Source organism: Lolium rigidum, chromosome 4 (assembly GCF_022539505.1).
Source record: "Lolium rigidum isolate FL_2022 chromosome 4, APGP_CSIRO_Lrig_0.1, whole genome shotgun sequence".
Taxonomy (NCBI): Eukaryota; Viridiplantae; Streptophyta; class Magnoliopsida; order Poales; family Poaceae; genus Lolium; species Lolium rigidum.
In genome coordinates this window covers 34,466,560-34,485,956 of record NC_061511.1, presented here as the reverse complement: position 1 = coordinate 34,485,956, position 19,397 = coordinate 34,466,560, and the positions used below count along the sequence as shown (strand labels likewise).

Below are 19,397 nucleotides of genomic sequence, written 5' to 3'. Positions count from 1 at the left end.
ATCTTGATCATACTATTTGTAAACATATGTAATGAATGTAGCGATCAAAACAAAGGTAATGACATGAGTAAACAAGTGAATCATAAAGCAAAGACTTTTCATGAATAGTACTTCAAGACAAGCATCAATAAGTCTTGCATAAGAGTTAACTCATAAAGCAATAAATCAAAGTAAAGGTATTGAAGCAACACAAAGGAAGATTAAGTTTTCAGCGGTTGCTTTCAACTTATAACATGTATATCTCATGGATATTGTCAACATAAAGTAATATAACAAGTGCAATATGCAAGTATGTAGGAATCAATGCACAGTTCACACAAGTGTTTGCTTCTTGAGGTGGAGGGAGATAGGTAAACCGACTCAACAATAAAAGTAAAAGAATGGTCCTTCAAAGAGGAAAGCATCGATTGCTGTATTTGTGCTAGAGCTTTTATTTTGAAAACATGAAACAATTTTGTCAACGGTAGTAATAAAGCATATGAGTTATGTAAATTATATCTTACAAGTTGCAAGCCTCATGCATAGTATACTAATAGTGCCCGCACCTCGTCCTACTTAGCTTGGACTACCGGATCTTCGCATGCCATGTTTCAACCAAGTGTCACAAAGGGGTACCTCCATGCCGCCCGTACAAAGGTCTAAGGAGAAAGCTCGCATTTTGGATTTCTCGCTTTTGATTATTCTCAACTTAGACATCCATACCGGGACAACATGGACAACAGATAATGGACTCCTCTTAAATGCATAAGCATGTAGCAACAATTATTATTCTCATATGAGATTGAGGATATATGTCCAAAACTGAAACTTCAACCATGATTCATGGCTTTAGTTAGCGGCCCAATGTTCTTCTCTAACAATTTTGCATGCTCCAACCACTAAAATGATAGATCCTTCAGACAAGACGGACATGCATAGCAACTCACATGATATTCAACAATAGTTGATGGCGTTCCCCGAAGCATGGTTATCGCACAACAAGCAACTTAATAAAATATAAAGTGCATAAGTACATATTCAATACTACGATAGTTTTTAAGGCTATTTTGTCGCATGAGCTATATATTGCAAAGGTGAATGATGGAATTTTAAAGGTAGTACTCAAGCAATTTACTTTGGAATGGCGGAGAAATACCATGTAGTATGTAGGTATGGTGGACACAAATGGCATAGTGGTTGGCTCAAGGATTTTGGATGCATGAGAAGTATTCCCTCTCGATACAAGGTTTAGGCTAGCAAGGTTATTTGAAGCAAACTCAAGGATGAACAAGTGCAGCAAAACTCACATAAAAGACATATTGTAAACATTATAAGACTCTACACCGTCTTCCTTGTTGTTCAAAACTCAATACTAGATATTATCTAGACCTTAGAGAGATCAAATATGCAAATCAAATTTTAGCAAGCTCTATGTACTTCTTCATTAATGGGTGCAAAGTATATGATGCAAGAGCTTAAACATGAGCACAACAATTGCCAAGTATCACATTATCCAAGACATTTTAGAATTACTACATGTAGCATTTTCCAATTCCAACCATATAACAATTTAACGAAGAAGAAACTTCGCCTTGAACATTATGAGTAAGGCCTAAGGACACATGTGTCCATATGCAACAGCGGAGCGTGTCTCTCTCCCACAAAGTGAATGCTAGGATCCATTTTATTCAAACAAAAACAAAAACAAACCGACGCTCCAAGTAAAGAACACAAGATGTGATTGAATAAAAATATAGTTTCGGGGAGGAACCTGATGATGTTGTCGATGAAGAAGGGGATGCCTTGGGCATCCCCAAGCTTAGACGCTTGAGTCTTCTTAAAATATGCAGGGGTGAACCACGGGGCATCCCCAAGCTTAGAGCTTTCACTCCTCTTGATCATAGTATATCATTCTCCTCTCTTGACCCTTGAAAACTTCCTTCACACCAAACTTCAAGCAAACTCATTAGAGGGTTAGTGCACAATTAATAATTCACTCATTCAGAGGTGACACAATCATTATTTTCACTTCTGGACATTGCATAATGCTACTGGACATTAATGGATCAAAGAAATAAATCCAACATAGCAAAAGAGGCAATGCGAAATAAAAGGCAGAATCTGTCAAAAACAGAACAGTCCGTGAAGACGAATTTAAAGCTGGCACCAGACTTGCTCAAATGGAAAAACTCAAAACTAATGAAAGTTGCGTACATATCTGAGGATCACGCTCGTAAATTGGCAGATTTTTTCGAATTTTCTACAGAGGACTGTGCCCAGATTCGTGACAGACAGCAATGCTGTTTCTGCGCAGCGATCCCAAATATAACATCAACTTGACATAGAAACTTTACTTGGCACAAAAACATGATAAGGAGAGGTTGCTACAGTAGTAAACAACTTCCAAGACTCAACAAAACAAAAAATTACTGTAGTAAAAACATGGGTTGTCTTCCATAAGCGCTTTTCTTTAACGCCTTTCAGCTAGGCGCAGAAAGTGCAAATCAAGTAACATCGAGAGTAGAAGCATCAACATCATAGCTTGTTCTAATAATAGAATCAAAAGGCAACTTCATTCTCTTTCTAGGGAAGTGTTTCATACCTTTCTTGAGAGGAAATTGATATTTAATATTACCTTCCCTCATATCAATAACAGCACCAACGGTTCGAAGAAAAGGTCTTCCCAACACAATAGGACAAGATGCATTGCATTCGATATCCAAGACAACAAAATCAACGGGGACAAGGTTATTGTTAACCGTAATATGCACATTATCAATCCTCCCCAAAGGTTTCTTTTTAACATTATCGGCAAGATTAACATCCAAATAACAATTCTTCAATGGTGGCAAGTCAAGCATATCATAAATCTTTTTAGGCATAACGAAATACTTGCACCAAGATCACATAAAGCATTACATTCAAAGTCATTGAATTTCATTTTAATGATGGGCTCCCAACCATCTTCTAACTTTCTAGGAATAGAAGTTTCAAGTTTTAGTTTCTCTTCTCTAGCTTTTATGAGAGCATTTGTAATATGTTTTGTAAAGGCTAAATTTATAGCACTAGCATTAGGACTTTTAGCAAGTTTTTGTAAGAACTTTATAACTTCAGAGATGTGGCAATCATCAAAATCTAAATCATTATGAGCTACAGCAATGGGATCATTGTTCCCAAGGTTGGAAAAAATTTCAGCAGTTTTATCACAAGCGGTTTCAGCGGTTTTAGCAATTTCGGGCAGTTTTGTTCGCTTTGCACTAGAAGTAGAAACATTGCCAACACCAATTATTTTACCATTGATAGTAGGAGGTGCAGCAACATGTGAAGAATTAGCATTACTAGTGGTGGTAATAGTCCAAACTTTAGCTACATTATTCTCTTTAGCTAGTTTTTCATTTTCTTCTCTATCCCACCTAGCACGCAGTTCAGCCATTAATCTTATATTCTCATTAATTCTAACTTGGATGGCATTTGCTGTAGTAGTAATCTTATTATCAATATCATCAGGTTTAGCAGCCATTTTATTAATTAAAGAGGATTGTGATGCGGACATGTATGAGATTCGGGTTTCAGCATTTGAAATTTTAGTTTGCAGACCAGAAATCTCCCTATTCAAGTTTTCAAGTTGATTTCCTATATTTTTCAACAAGGTAGATTGTTCATTCATAGTTTTAGTAAACAATTGATTTTGCTCATATTGCGATTGCATAAAGTTTTTAGTGGATCTTTCAATTTCTAGCATCCTTTCCTCATATCTACCATAAGTATTACCATAATCATTACCACTAGCAGGATATGGCCTATAGTTATTACCAGAGTTGTTCCTACAAGCATTGTTGTTGAAATTATTGTTTTTAATGAAATTCACATCAACATTTTATTCTTGAGCAACCAATGAGGCTAAAGGAACATTATTTGGATCAACATTAGATCTACCATTCACAAGCATAGACATAATCACATCAATCTTATCACTCAAGGAAGAGGTTTCTTCAACAGAATTTACCTTCTTACCTTGTGGAGCTCTTTCCGTGTGCCATTCAGAGTAATTTATCATCATATCATCAAGAAGTTTTGTAGCCGCCCCCAAAGTGATGGACATAAAGGTACCTCCAACAGCTGAATCCAATAAATTCCGCGAAGAAAAATTTAGTCCTGCATAGAAGGTTTGGATGATCATCCAAGTAGTCGATCCATGGGTTGGGCAATTCTTTACCAAAGTTTTCATTCTCTCCCATGCTTGAGCAACATGTTCAGTATCTAATTGCTTAAAATTCATTATGCTACTTCTCAAAGATATAATTTTAGCGGGAGGATAATATCTACCAATAAAAGCATCCTTGCATTTAGTCCATGAATCAATACTATTCTTAGGCAAAGATAGCAACCAATCTTTAGCTCTTCCTCTTAATGAGAAAGGAAACACTTTCAATTTAATAATATCACCATCTACATCCTTATACTTTTGCATTTCACAAAGTTCAACAAAATTATTGAGATGGGCAGCAGACATCATCGGAACTAGTCTTGATCTCTCATGACAAGATTTAGTAAAGCGGGTTTAATTTCAAAGAATTCTGCTTGTAGTAGCAGGTGGAGCAATAGGTGTGCATAGGAAATCATTATTATTTGCATTTGTGAAGTCACACAACTTAGTATTTTCAGGGGTATTCATTTTAGCAACGGTAAATAAAACAAACTAGATAAAGTAAATGCAAGTAACTAATTTTTTTTGTGTTTTTGATATGGAGAGCAAGACAGTAAATAAAGTAAGACTAGCAACTAATTTTTTTGTGTTTTGATTTAGTGCAGCAAACAAAGTAGTAAATAAAATAAAGCAAGACAAAAACAAAGTAAAGAGATTGAGAAGTGGAGACTCCCCTTGCAGCGTGTCTTGATCTCCCCGGCAACGACGCCAGAAATTTATGCTTGATACGCGTAGATGTACACGTCCGTTGGGAACCCCAAGAGGAAGGCATGATGCGTATAGAAGCAAGTTTCCCTCAGTATGAAACCAAGGTTTAATCGAACCAGTAGGAGCCAAGAAGCACGTTGAAGGTTGATGGTCGCGAAATGTGATGCGGCGCAACACCAGGGATTCCGGCGCCAACGCGGAACCTGCACAACACAACCAAAGTACTTTGTCCCAACGAAACAGTGAGGTTGTCAATCTCACCGGCTTGCTGTAACAAAGGATTAAACGTATCGAGTGGAAGATGTTTGCAAAGAAAACAAGTAAACACAATTGCGATGAGATTGTATGCTATGTAAAGAATAGGACCGGGGTCCACGAGTTCACTAGAGGTGTCTCTCCCATAAGATAAAAGCATGTTGGGTGAACAAATTACGGTCGGGCAATTGACAAATAGAGAAAGACATAACAATGCATATACATGATATGATAAATATAGTGAGATTTAATTGGGCATTACGACAAAGTACATAGACCGCCATCCAACTGCATCTATGCCTAAAAAGTCCACCTTCAGGTTATCATCCGAACCCCATTCAGTATTAAGTTGCTAAGCAACAGAAAATTGCATTAAGTATGGTGCGTAATGTAATCGACAACTACATCCTTAGACATAGAATCAATGTTTTATCCCTAGTGGCAACAGCACATCCACAACCTTAGAACTTTACATCACTTGTCCAGATTTAATGGAGGCATGAACCCACTATCGAGCATAAATACTCCCTCTTGGAGTTAAGAGTAAAAACTTGGCCAGAGCCTCTACTAATAACGGAGAGCATGCAAGATCATAAACAACACATAAACAATAGATTGATAATCACCATAATCATAGTACTCTCTATCCATCGGATCCCGACAAACACAACATATAGTATTACGGATAGATGATCTTGATCATGTTAGGCAGCTCACAAGATCCAACAATGAAGCACAACAAGGAGAAGACGACCATCTAGCTACTGCTATGGACCCATGGTCCGGGGGTGAACTACTCACTCATCACTCCGGAGGCGACCATGGCGGTGTAGAGTCCTCCGGGAGATGAATCCCCTCTCCGGCAGGGTGCCGGAGGCGATCTCCCGAATCCCCCGAGATGGGATTCGCGGCGGCGTCTCCGGAAGGTTTTCCGTATCGTGGCTCTCGGTGTCGGGGGTTTCGCGACGGAGACTTTAAGTAGGCGGAAGGGCAACGCGGGGGCCACACGAGGGGCCCGAGGGACAGGGTGGCGCGGCCGGGGGCCGGGCCGCGCCGCCCTATCATCCGGCCGCCTCGTGGCCCCACTTCGTTATCTCTTCGGTCTTCCGGAAGCTTCGTGCAAAAATAGGACCCCGGGCGAAAGTTTCGTCCAATTCCGAGAATATTTCCTTACTAGGATTTCCGAAACCAAAAACAGCAGAACATGACAGCTGGCTCTTCGGCATCTTGTTAATAGGTTAGTTCCAGAAAATGCATAAATATGACATATAATGTACATAAAACATGTAGGTATCATCAATAAAGTAGCATGGAACATAAGAAATTATCGATACATTGGAGACGTATCAATGCTCCAACCACTAAAATGATAGATCCTTCAGACAAGACGGACATGCATAGCAACTCACATGATATTCAACAATAGTTGATGGCGTTCCCCAGAAGCATGGTTATCGCACAACAAGCAACTTAATAAAAGATAAAGTGCATAAGTACATATTCAATACTACGATAGTTTTTAAGGCTATTTTGTCCCATGAGCTATATATTGCAAAGGTGGATGATGGAATTTTAAAGGTAGCACTCAAGCAATTTACTTTGGAATGGCGGAGAAATACCATGTAGTAGGTAGGTATGGTGGACACAAATGGCATAGTAGTTGGCTTAAGGATTTTGGATGCATGAGAAGTATTCCCTCTCGATACAAGGTTTAGGCTAGCAAGGTTATTTGAAGCAAACTCAAGGATGAACAAGTGCAGCAAAACTCACATAAAAGACATATTGTAAACATTATAAAACTCTACACTGTCTTCCTTGTTGTTCAAAACTCAATACTAGATATTATCTAGACCTTAGAGAGACCAAATATGCAAATCAAATTTTAGCAAGCTCTATGTATTTCTTCATTAATGGGTGCAAAGCATGTGATGCAAGAGCTTAAACATGAGCACAACAATTGCCAAGTATCACATTATCCAAGACATTTTAGAATTACTACATGTAGCATTTTCCAATTCCAACCATTTAGCAATTTAACGAAGAAGAAACTTCGCCTTGAACATTATGAGTAAAGCCTAAGGACACATGTGTCCATATGCAACAGCGGAGCGTGTCTCTCTCCCACAAAGTGAATGCTAGGATCCATCTTATTCAAACAAAAACAAAAACAAAAACAAACCGACGCTCCAAGTAAAGAACACAAGATGTGATTGAATAAAAATATAGTTTCGGGGGAGGAACCCGATGATGTTGTCGATGAAGAAGGGGATGCCTTGGGCATCCCCAAGCTTAGACGCTTGAGTCTTCTTAAAATATGCAGGGGTGAACCACGGGGGCATCCCCAAGCTTAGAGCTTTCACTCCTCTTGATCATAGTATATCATACTCCTCTCTTGACCCTTGAAAACTTCCTTCACACCAAACTTCAAGCAAACTCATTAGAGAGTTAGTGCACAATTAATAATTCACATGTTCAGAGGTGACACAATCATTATTTACACTTCTGGACATTGCATAAAGCTACTGGACATTAATGGATCAAAGAAATAAATCCAACATAGCAAAAGAGGCAATGCGAAATAAAAGGCAGAATCTGTCAAAAACAGAACAGTACGTAAAGACGAATTTAAAGCTGGCACCAGACTTGCTCAAATGGAAAAACTCAAAACTAATGAAAGTTGCGTACATATCTGAGGATCACGCTCGTAAATTGGCAGATTTTTTCGAATTTTCTACAGAGGACTGTGCCCAGATTCGTGACAGACAGCAATGCTGTTTCTGCGCAGCGATCCCAAATATAACATCAACTTGACATAGAAACTTTACTTGGCACAAAAACATGATAAGGAGAGGTTGCTACAGTAGTAAACAACTTCCAAGGCTCAACAAAACAAAAAATTGCTGTAGTAGAAACATGGGTTGTCTCCCATAAGCGCTTTTCTTTAACGCCTTTCAGCTAGGCGCAGAAAGTGCAAATCAAGTAACATCGAGAGATGAAGCATCAACATCATTTTTCATGCAAACACAACTTGTTGCAGAGGATACTTTAGGTGCTCCATTATCTAAATTCTTTATGGTAGTGCTAGGAGTTTTAGAAATTTTAGGCCTATAATAATGCTTTTGTTTAGGCACTTTAGAGGCGTACATGAATTTTTGCTCTTTACCCACATAAGCTTTCTCATTATACTTGAGAGAAGAAAAGGTTGAACCCAAGGTTCCCATAGCTTTTTCAAGTTCATCAATCCTATTGGTTTGATTATCATGGACAACACAAGTTCCTAGGACACTAATTCTTTCATCAATTCCTCCTAAGGATTTATCAAGTTCATAAGTTTTGTCAAATAACATTCCCAATTTAGTTTCAACACTTGGAAAATTTTTCTCTATGGTTTCCAATTTTTTCATAACATCTTCAAGAGAGATTTCAATTTTAACTTCATTAACAGGTGGTATTCCAACTAGACTCTCAATGATGCAACTAGCTTCTAAAGCAGGAGTACCTAGGAAATTACCTCCCGAAAGAGTATCAAGAACATACCTATTCCAACTAGATAAACCAACATAAAAGTTCCTAAGAAGGATAGTGGTGGAGTGTTTCTTAATGCACCTTTGATGAGCATTACTAATTCTATACCAAGCATCTTTAAAACTTTCTCCACCTTGTTGCTTAAAAGAACGAACTTCAACTTCAGGATTACTCATTTTAGTAGCAATAGAGTAAACTAGGCAAATAAAGTAAAGACAAGTAACTAATTTTTTTTGTGTTTTCGATATAGTGAACAAGACAGTAAATAAAGTAAAACTAGCAACTAATTTTTTTGTGTTTTGTTTAAGTGCAGCAAACAAAGTAGTAAATAAAATAAAGCAAGACAAAAACAAAGTAAAGAGATTGAGAAGTGGAGACTCCCCTTGCAGCGTGTCTTGATCTCCCCGGCAACGGCGCCGTAAATTTAGCTTGATACGCGTAGATGCACACGTCCGTTGGGAACCCCAAGTGGAAGGTATGATGCGTATAGAAGCAAGTTTCCTCAGTATGAAACCAAGGTTTAATCGAACCGAGTAGGAGCCAAGAAGCACGTTGAAGGTTGATGGTGGCGAAATGTGATGCGGCGCAACAACAGGGATTCCGGCGCCAACGTGGAATCTGCACAACAAAACCAAAGTACTTTGCCCCAACGAAACGAGTGAGGTTGTCAATCTCACCGGCTTGCTGTAACAAAGGATTAAACGTATCGAGTGGAAGATGTTTGCAAAGAAAACAGTAAAACACAATTGCAGTAGATTGTATGCTATGTAAAGAATAGGACCGGGGTCCACAGTTCACTAGAGGTGTCTCTCCCATAAGATAAAAGCATGTTGGGTGAACAAATTACAGTCGGGCAATTGACAAATAGAGAAAGGCATAACAATGCATATACATGATATGATAAATATAGTGAGATTTAATTGGGCATTACGACAAAGTACATAGACCGCCATCCAACCGCATCTATGCCTAAAAAGTCCACCTTCGAGGTTATCATCCGAACCCCATTCGGCATTAAGTTGCTAAGCAACGGACAATTGCATTAAGTATGGTGCGTAATGTAATCAACAACTACATCCTTAGACATAGAATCAATGTTTTATCCCTAGTGGCAACGAGCACATCACAACCTTAGAACTTTACGTCACTGTCCCAGGTGTCAATGAAGGCATGAACCCACTATCGAGCATAAATACTCCCTCTTGGAGTTAAGAGTACAAACTTGGCCGAGCCTCTACTAATAACGGAGAGCATGCAAGATCATAAACAACACATAAACAATAGATTGATAATCACCATAATCATAGTACTCTCTATCCATCGGATCCCGACAAACACAACATATAGTATTACGGATAGATGATCTTGATCATGTTAGGCAGCTCACAAGATCCAACAATGAAGCACAACAAGGAGAAGACGACCATCTAGCTACCGCTATGGACCCATGGTCCAGGGGTGAACTACTCACTCATCACTCCGGAGGCGATCATGGCGATGAAGAGTCCTCCCGGAGATGAATCCCCTCTCCGAGCGAGGTGCCGGAGGCGATCTCCCGAATCCCCCGAGATGGGATTCGCGGCGGCGGCGTCTCCGGAAGGTTTTCCGTATCGTGGCTCTCGGTACCGGGGGTTTCGCGACGGAGACTTTAAGTAGGCGGAAGGGCAACGCGGGGGCCACACGAGGTGCCCGGGGGCAGGCCGGCGCGGCCGGGGCCCGGGCCGCGCCGCCCCTATCCCCTGGCTGCCTCGTGGCCCCACTTCGTTATCTCTTCGGTCTTCTGGAAGCTTCGTGCAAAAATAGGACCCTGGGCGAAGATTTCGTCCAATTCCGAGAATATTTCCTTACTAGGATTTCTGAAACCAAAAACAGCAGAAAACAACAACTGGCTCTTCGGCATCTTGTTAATAGGTTAGTTCCAGAAAATGCATAAATATGACATATAATGTGCATAAAACATGTAGGTATCATCAATAAAGTGGCATGGAACATAAGAAATTACCGATACGTTGGAGACGTATCATTGTTCTTCCTCGAAAGAACCAACATGGGTACCGTGAACAGGTGGATTTTCCAGTTTGGTTGACTGGGAGTGCCTGAGAGTGTTCTTTCTTAGCAGCGAACACACGAATTCGATGCCAACACTAGTTAGTTTTCGTTATTTTGCAATGTTTTAAATTTATGTCAACCATGGTTCAAACTATGTATTAGTTTGTGAAAACCATGTTCCAAACTATATCTTAGTTTATGTAAATCATGTTTCGAATTATGTATTAGTTTGTGGAATGTTTATTTTCTCTATAGAAATAAAACTACAAAAAAGAGTATTTTAATGTTAAATTTTTTTTAGGGGCGGCGTTTGTGGGACGCGGCTGGGGAGCGACATCCCCAAACACGATACAAACACAACACGTCCCCTAAATACTTGATCCGACGCCGTTTGAGGCCTTGTTTGATACTAGTGGTTTAGTGGGGATTAGTGGGGATAATAATCTAGAGTATTGGGTGACAGCAGAGATTCATCCAATCCCCACAAAAACCCCATCCCCAATCCACTAGGTAGGGGTAGAGTATTGAGGATCGGAAAATTACACTAAATTTTGGGGAAAAGTGGGGATAAGTGGAGATTAAACTCGCTCATACTCTAGCACCAAACATGTATTGGGGATAAGTGGAGATTAAACTCGCTCATACTCTAGCACCAAACATGCATTGGGGGGATAAGTGAGAATTTAAAGCTTGGAACAGATTATCCCCACTAATACCAGTAAAACTCTGGTACCAAACAAGCCCTGAGGAGGCTTTAGGGACGCGGCTGGAGATCTCTCAGCGTCTACTAAACCATTCCTCCCTTTTCTCATAAATTTCCACAAAACCCACGGTCTCTGCGGGCCCACCCCGTGTTGAAACCTCGCTCGTTTTAACCTACTCATCAATCCCAAGTCCTCGCTCCCCCGTCTCCTACCGCTCGCCGTCGCCGTTGGCGGTGGAGGTGGTTCCCTCTTGCGTGTCCAATACCTCGCCGTTCCTCGGTTTTGGGATCCTCCTTTGTCCTGTTGGCCTCGGTTCGCTGACCGCGGTAAGACGGCGGTGGTGTCTCTATGGTCGTGGTAGTGCACATTGATGGGTGGTGTGGCTAGTGGAGCACGATGGAACATCGGTATGGCTGAGACCGATGCGGTGACGCCTCTGGGCGCCACCATTCCTTCCTGAAGGGCGTTGGGTGAAGCCTTCCTCCCCTATCCTTGGTGTGTATCGGGGGAAACCCCAGGATACGTTCGGGCAGCAGCGTCGTTGTCGTCGCATCTCTTCTTGGAGGTTGGTACGCGGTGCATCAAAGTGCTAGAAGCGTGGTGGGAATTCTCAGGAGGGTGTGGCGGCTACAAAACATCTCCGTTTTCGTCGATCCGATCTTTTTGACCTTCTTTCTCTTTCTTTCTTTTGTGTTTTCTTTTAGATGTGCTTGTACTAATGCTCTAGCAGTTGTACCGTGTGGTTGCTATAGCCGGGGAAAGACATAAGAGCATCTCCAACAGACGCTCTAAAATCTGGCGCTGTAAACGCGCGATTCGGCGCGCTGTATACTGTTAGCGCGCGTGTTAGCGAATTTGCCCGCGGCAGAGGCGCTATTTTCCGGCCGCGCGTTGTTGCGCGAAAACGCACCTCCGGCAGAGGCGCTATTTTGCAGCGCGCGCGCGTATAAAGTGCTAAATCCGACCGTTTTTTGAAAATTTAAATCGAACAAACTATGAAAATTTGATCGAAAATACGAATATATTTTATAAAAGTTCGACGATACAATGCGACACATAATAAACTTCTACTCGGAGGAGTCCCGCTTGAAGTCCGAGTTGCTCGGAGTAGTGGACGACACCGGCGTTGTCGTCCACTCGAAGGAGGAGGAGGAGGAGACGATGACCGTCGACGGCCCCGCGCCGTTCTTCTCTCCTCCGCCTTCCTCGCCGCCTCGCGGCCCTCGCCGCCCTCCTCTTCGCGATCTCGGCGCGCGCTTCTCGCGGGAAGCTTTTTTTGCCGCCTTCGCCGCCGCCTTCTCCTCCTCCTTCTTCTCTTTCTCCGCGTAGAAGGCCGCCGTGGCGGCGACGTCCTCCGGGAAGCGGCGCGCCCATTCGAGGCGGAACGCCTCGTCGCGCTCGGCGATGACCGAGGCGCCGCTCCGGCCCCGCCGTCGGCGCCGCCGCTCGCGCGTGATCATCGGCGGCGGCGGCGCGAGCATCTCCGCTCGCTCGCGCGTGAACACGTCGTGGAAGTTCATCGCGCGGCGGCCGCGGCCCGGCCCGCCACGCGACGGCGTCGTAGGCACGCGCCGCCTCGTGCGCTCGTGTCGAAGGTGCCGAGGCGGATCCGCTCCTCGCCGGAGCGGATCTCCGCGTCGGACCGGCCGCTCGGCCGCGCGCGCGGACGCCGCGGTAGCCGGAGGACGAGCGGCGCGCGCGCGCGGCATCTTCGCGTCGAGGTGGAACGGCCGGAGGTGGAGCGGCGCGGAGGAGAGCGGCGCGGGAGGGAGAGCGGCGGGGAGAGAGGGCACGGGAGGAAGACGCGTGGGAGGAGTGGCGGTTGGCCGCTCGCGCGTGTCGTCTAAATAGCGCGCGCGGCAACACACGCGGCAGATTTCCCCGCGCGGATAGCGCGAAAGCGCGCGGGCGGTAAATTTTTTAGCGCGCGCGTCGTTTTCCCGCGTCTGCTGGAGCAGCGCGGCAGCGTCCGCGCGCGCCAAAACGATGGTTTTTTTGCCGCGCGGGACGTTTAGCGCGTCTGTTGGAGATGCTCTAACGTGAGTTGTGAGATCCACTGACTATTCATTGTCTACTAAACCATTCTTCCTTTTCTCATAAATTTCCACAAAACCCACGGTCTCCGCGGGCCCACCCCGCATTGAAACCTCGCTCGTTTTAACCCACTCATCAATCCCAAGTCCTCCCTCCCCGTCTCCTACCGCTCGCCGTCGCCGTCGCCGTCACTGGCGCGCGCGTAATATAGCCCAACACCTCGCACGCGCGCGCGCCGCCATGCCCGGCGCGGGGTGCCTCCCGGCGGCCGAGCTCGCCGCGCTGTCCAGGGTCTGCCGCGACGGGGCCGCGGCGGCGCGGCTCAAGACGGGGTCCCTGCTCGCCATCCTCATCGCCAGCGCCGTCGGCGTCTGCCTCCCCGTCGCGCTCACCAGGGCCTTCAAGGGCCGCGACGGCTACGCGCGGGGGCTCCTCCTCGTCAAGTGCTACGCGGCGGGGGTCATCCTCTCCACCTCCCTCGTGCACGTCCTCCCCGACGCCTACGCCGCGCTCGCCGACTGCGCCGTCGCGTCGCGCAGGCCCTGGCGGGACTTCCCCTTCGCGGGGCTCCTCTGCCTCGTCGGCGCGCTGCTCGCCCTCCTCGTCGACCTCTCCGCCTCGTCCCACCTCGAGGCCCACGGCCACGTCCCGCCGCACGAGGAGGAACAGCACTCCCCCTACGCCCCAATCCCCACCACCAAGAAGGCCCCCGTCTTCGAGCTCGCCGGCGAAATGAGCCCCAGGAAACGCGCCTTCCTCGACAACGACGACCACGACGACAACCCTGCACCGCGCGCCGACAGTCATACGGAAGACCGGGACGACGTGGCGCTCTTCGGGGCCAAGAAGGGCGCCCGGCTGGTCCGCAGCGATGAGCCCGCGGTGGTGATCCCGAGTGTCGGATGCCATGGCGGCGGGCATGAGGTGGTGGAGGTGGGGGAAGGGGAGGAGGAGGAGGCCAGGAAGAAGCAGAAGATGGTCTCCAAGGTGCTGGAGATTGGGATTGTGTTCCACTCCGTCATCATCGGGGTCACCTTGGGGATGTCGCAGGACGTCTGCGCCATCCGCCCGCTCGTCGTCGCGCTCTCCTTCCACCAGGTCTTCGAGGGGATGGGCCTCGGCGGATGCATCGCGCAGGTGAGGATTCAAACATATTTAGCATCTCAATTTCTCTGTGCAATTGGTTGAATTGTTATTACTAGAAGAATTTTATACTCCAGTAAAACTGTGATGTATAGGGGTCAATGGAACGACATTTAGTTCCCTAATTTAGCATGAATCAGGAAGCTGGCAGCTCATGAGAATGTTTGATGTCAGTGTTGTGTTTCATATTGATTTGTTTTCTTAAAAAAATAGTCTGATGGACCTCTCGTCATACTTTATGAGTAGATAAGAGACTACATACCTTAATGTCTTTTATCAAAGCAATGCTTTCCATCTAGAAAAGACAAAAGATGTATCCCCCATATGTTGATTCAGATGTTTGATTTCTGTGTCTGTCTCCAGAGGAAGCATGCAATCCCATTGTTTTAGTTAAGCAGCATATACCACTTTGTCATGTGGGAAATATGTTAGCTCAATATGATTTGTAGTTGAATATGATTCCTAAATTTGTTCATATTGTGACTTTCGGTGCGAGTTTAGTATTGTGTATTTGTGATAGTATGAATCGGGAAGTTTGCAGCTTATTTGAATGTTTCATGTCAGTGTATCATTGACCTGTGGTCATACTTTATGGATTGATTATAATATATTAACATGTGATACCTACCCATGTTGATGTCTGTTACAGTACTAAACTGATGTTTCGTGCCTAGCGAAGACAAGAGATTGTTTCATCCTATCTTGATTTAGATATTTGATTTCTGTCAAGCATTTCATGCGATTGTTTTAATCAGACTTGAAAAGTTTGGCATTTACCACTTTGTCAGGCGGGAAATATTTTATTGTTGAATATGATTTGATAAGCTACTCGTATCACCCTGAATCCTATGTGTAACTTTACAATGAATCTTGGTGGAAGGATCCTTGTTCTACACCAGGCCCTTTTGCTCACAGTTACATTTTCTCTAGCAGTGATAGTTTCAAGACCTAAACCATGCTGCCATGCAGGACTAATCGTCTTTGTAGACAACCTTTTTCCATATAATTCTGTCCATATCCACATCCATCGTATTGGCATTAAATGAGGTTGATGTGTTATGCACGGATGAGAAAGCAGAATAGCACTAGCTAGGTCTTTAAAGTTCTTTTTTGCTTGGTGGTATCTTGCTGGAGAGCAATTCCATAATGCAGTCTGACATGCTAACGACAAAGTAAAGGGGAGAGGTTTCAAAATGTGCACATATGGTAGAACAGCCAATCGATTCATAACTGAAATCGCATATTTGTCACTTTTCGGAGTCAGACAAAGCAAGGGCATTATGTATCAAACATGGCCACTGCCTGCAACACCAATTTTGTACGTATGTGCCAAATAGACAACTTTATACGGCACTACTGACCAGTTTCTAGTCGTATATTGTAACATTTTTTGTATGTAATCATCCATAATTTACATATCATGGCCTTCTTTAGAAGTTTTTTTTTCTGGAATCGTAATAGCACATAAACATCAGCTAGGGATTTTTGTGATGTTCATTGATGACTGAATGTATACTTGTCCATTTCTCACAGGCTGGTTTCGGGGTGGCAACAGTGGGTTACATGTGCTTAATGTTCTCAGTGACAACACCACTGGGAATACTTCTTGGAATGGCAGTCTTCCATATGACTGGCTATGACGATAGCAGTCCAAACGCCCTGATAATTGAAGGCCTTCTTGGTTCCCTTTCTGCTGGAATCCTTGTTTACATGGCACTGGTTGATCTCATTTCTCTCGATTTCTTCCATAACAAGATGATGACATCATCTCTAAAACTGAAGAAGGCCTCTTACATTGCATTGGTGCTCGGATCTGCTTCTATGTCTATATTAGCTCTCTGGGCATAGGTCATAGTGAAATGTGTAGAGGAACCATTCTCAGATTGGTGTATTGCAGTTCCGAGGAATGCATATCTGTGGACTCGTACTCCCTTCATGTAAATTTGAAATGACACATTATGGGGAACTTGAAATCCACAGCGTTCTGTTACTTTTGCAGCCTATTTATCATAGTACCTCTTTTGCACTATTGTGGATAACCAACACCTAAACTGACGTACCTTTCAATTGCTGATACCGAATGCTGCAATACTGAATTTTTCTTAGAGACGAAACCAGGTATGCTGCTTAAATTGCTGTCAAATTTGGAGTTCATGTTCGGAAGGAATGCTCATCCTTGTACATTGAGTTAGTAAGTTCCTTGTAAAGTTACAACTTACAAATTGTGCTACATTTAATTATGAATGTTCATTATCTAGTCTGTTCAAGAATTGCTCCCTTTTCTACAGGTTGGCATTTTGCCACCAGTAAGTATACCACTCATGATTGTCTATTTTTTCTGCACTTATCTTTAAGAAAAGAATGCTAACAGTTCGTTCTCCTAGTACTACAGTCTCATGATGTCATCTGCAGCCAAGGTGACATTGACCATTAATTGTGGCAGAGGTTCTGGACAAGGTGGTGGATGCTTGCTTTAGCTTGACCGGTATGCTGCCCTTTATACTTTATCGTTACAACATCCAGATTATTTCTCTGTAACTTTGTTTCATGGACGACACCCTTCGGTCTTTCAGATACTGATTTTATTTTTCCAAACCAGTCTGAATTCAGATTACCTGATAAATTATTCAAAATAGGTCAACTGTTTGCAAACCTGAAATGTCATCTCCATTTGTGCTGCCTTGGAGATCCATTACCGACCCATGTTATTGGTTAAATCGTAACATAAGAACTACCAGCCCGCGATGAGAAATGGCCATTTAGGTGATTGCTAATGCGAACATGTCGAGATTTATTTTCTTATATATCTGTATTTGATGTCCAAACTGAGGAGTTCAGATAGATAAGAGATAGATGATTTTCGAGGTGCACAATGCGAATGTGGAACTGGTCGATGAAGTAGGCATTGGTGAGGTTGGGATGGGCGAGGTTGGGGGCGTGAGACGTGGGACAGTGGAACTCAAGCTTAGGTCATGATCAATATTGGCAAGTGGTAACCATTTAGCCATACTAGTATATAGTAGCAGTAGTAGTCTAGTAGAACTGGACATAACCAATCCATTGTTTAAGTTAAGGCATGTATTTTCGAATTTTCAGATATGTTTTAAGTTAAGGTCATTCATATATACAACATGTTTGCGTAGGAGCTCCTATGGTAAGTAAGTGCAACCGCTTTATGCTGCTGCTTTGTGACCTCGTGTGAGGAAAGTCAGTTCGGGTCATGATTGATAAAGGCTCCATACAGATACAGGGCATTTAGGAAAATGCTAACATAAAGAGAAAAGGGACGGCAGGTCCCGCAAACAGCCGGTCAGTTTAAAAAGTAGAAACTGCTCAGAAATAATATCCTAGACCCTTTGGTTGTACAGTACTTATTTTTTCAGGTAAAAAGTGGCAATGCTAGATTTGTTGGGACTGAAGAATTGAAGAGATGCTAACCAATTATAAGATTAAAAAAGGAAAAAGAGAGATTTCCAGAGGAAAAAGGGGTCTAATTATAGTCCTGGGAGCACAAGGAAGCTTGCTTAATATGAACTGGTCATGTTCTACCTGATTAGGTCAATTTGCAGGATTATGAAGCACTCAAATTGAGGAAATCCTCTATAATTATTTGTCTTGAAGCTGCGCTGGTCATATCCAGCCCAACGAATTCAATTGCTCTTAACTCAGTTAACATACTCCCTCCGTTTCCAAACGAAGTTGATTAACTTTTTCTATATATGGATGTATCTATAAGTAAAACATGTCTTTATATATCTCCGTATCTAGATGAAGTTGGGCAGCTTTTTTGAGGAAAGGAGGGGGTAAAAGAAATGGAAAAATGATGGTGGCATTTTTTTATGGGAACTTGTATTCACGACTTAGAGCACATCTAGTCGCGTCGCCAAACGGTGTCCGGCAAACGCAGTGGCTCGGCTAAATGGAGGGTGCGGCACATGTTGCCGTGTTTGGGAGGACGCCTCTGTGTAGCCCCCCAATCTCCTATTGAGATCCAGTAATAGCAGTACGTAACTATAGCAAATCGAGATTGTAGCACACCAAATGCCCACTCGATGTTCTTCCTGCAACTTCTTCTTACCTAAAGGCTCAGCGATTGTCTTCACAAATATCGACCATCTTGGATAGATGCTATCGACTAGGTAGTATCCTTTGGTATATTGGTGGCCACTGATCTCATAGTTGCAAGGTGGATCATAACCTTCAACAAGTCTACCAAACTGATGTCATTGTGAGAATTTGGTCATGCAAAATAAATGTGCCAAATCTAGAGGTGGGAGCGGTCTCAAGCAAGAGGAGAGGTGATGTGGCGGGGGAAATGGGTTGGATCGCTGGCATGTGGTACTCGGATGTTGGTATCCTACGTGGCTTCGGCATTGGCTCATGTTTGGCATGCCACAATGCGCCCTATGGGTTGATGGCAGTCTGAGGACGCTGGACACGCTATTGAGCAGTCTATGGATGTTTGGATCATAACATTTCATCATGCATTTTGTCATAAACTTTTATACTATGCAACTCGAATAATATGTGATTTGTTCAGGAATGATCCAGGAACACTGCATTTCTCTTTAACACGTGTTTTCTATTTTGGACTTGAACTTATTATTTCTGTATGTATATCCAGCCTTAAAATTTCGGAGCCTAGATGGAATTAAGTAACCTAAACTAGAAGGAAAAACATATGAACTACACATACTTTTTTTTTATCTAAGCGAGAGAGGGTCCAGTCCAAAGTCCAAACATATATATTTACCGGCCCATATACATACATTGGCATTCCGTCACTGGGCAGC

General features: G+C 43.4%; 1 protein-coding gene across 1 annotated transcript; it reads left to right on the top strand.

Annotated features, from left to right (window-relative positions):
* Positions 1-13,701: 13,701 nt before the first annotated feature.
* Positions 13,702-16,594, top strand: LOC124708280 (zinc transporter 6-like). The gene is made up of 2 exons (XM_047239961.1): positions 13,702-14,598; positions 16,138-16,594. The coding sequence occupies exons 1-2, from the start codon at positions 13,702-13,704 to the stop codon at positions 16,450-16,452; spliced, it is 1,212 nt and encodes a 403-aa protein (XP_047095917.1). The 3' UTR covers positions 16,453-16,594.
* The last annotated feature ends 2,803 nt before the right edge of the window (positions 16,595-19,397 follow it).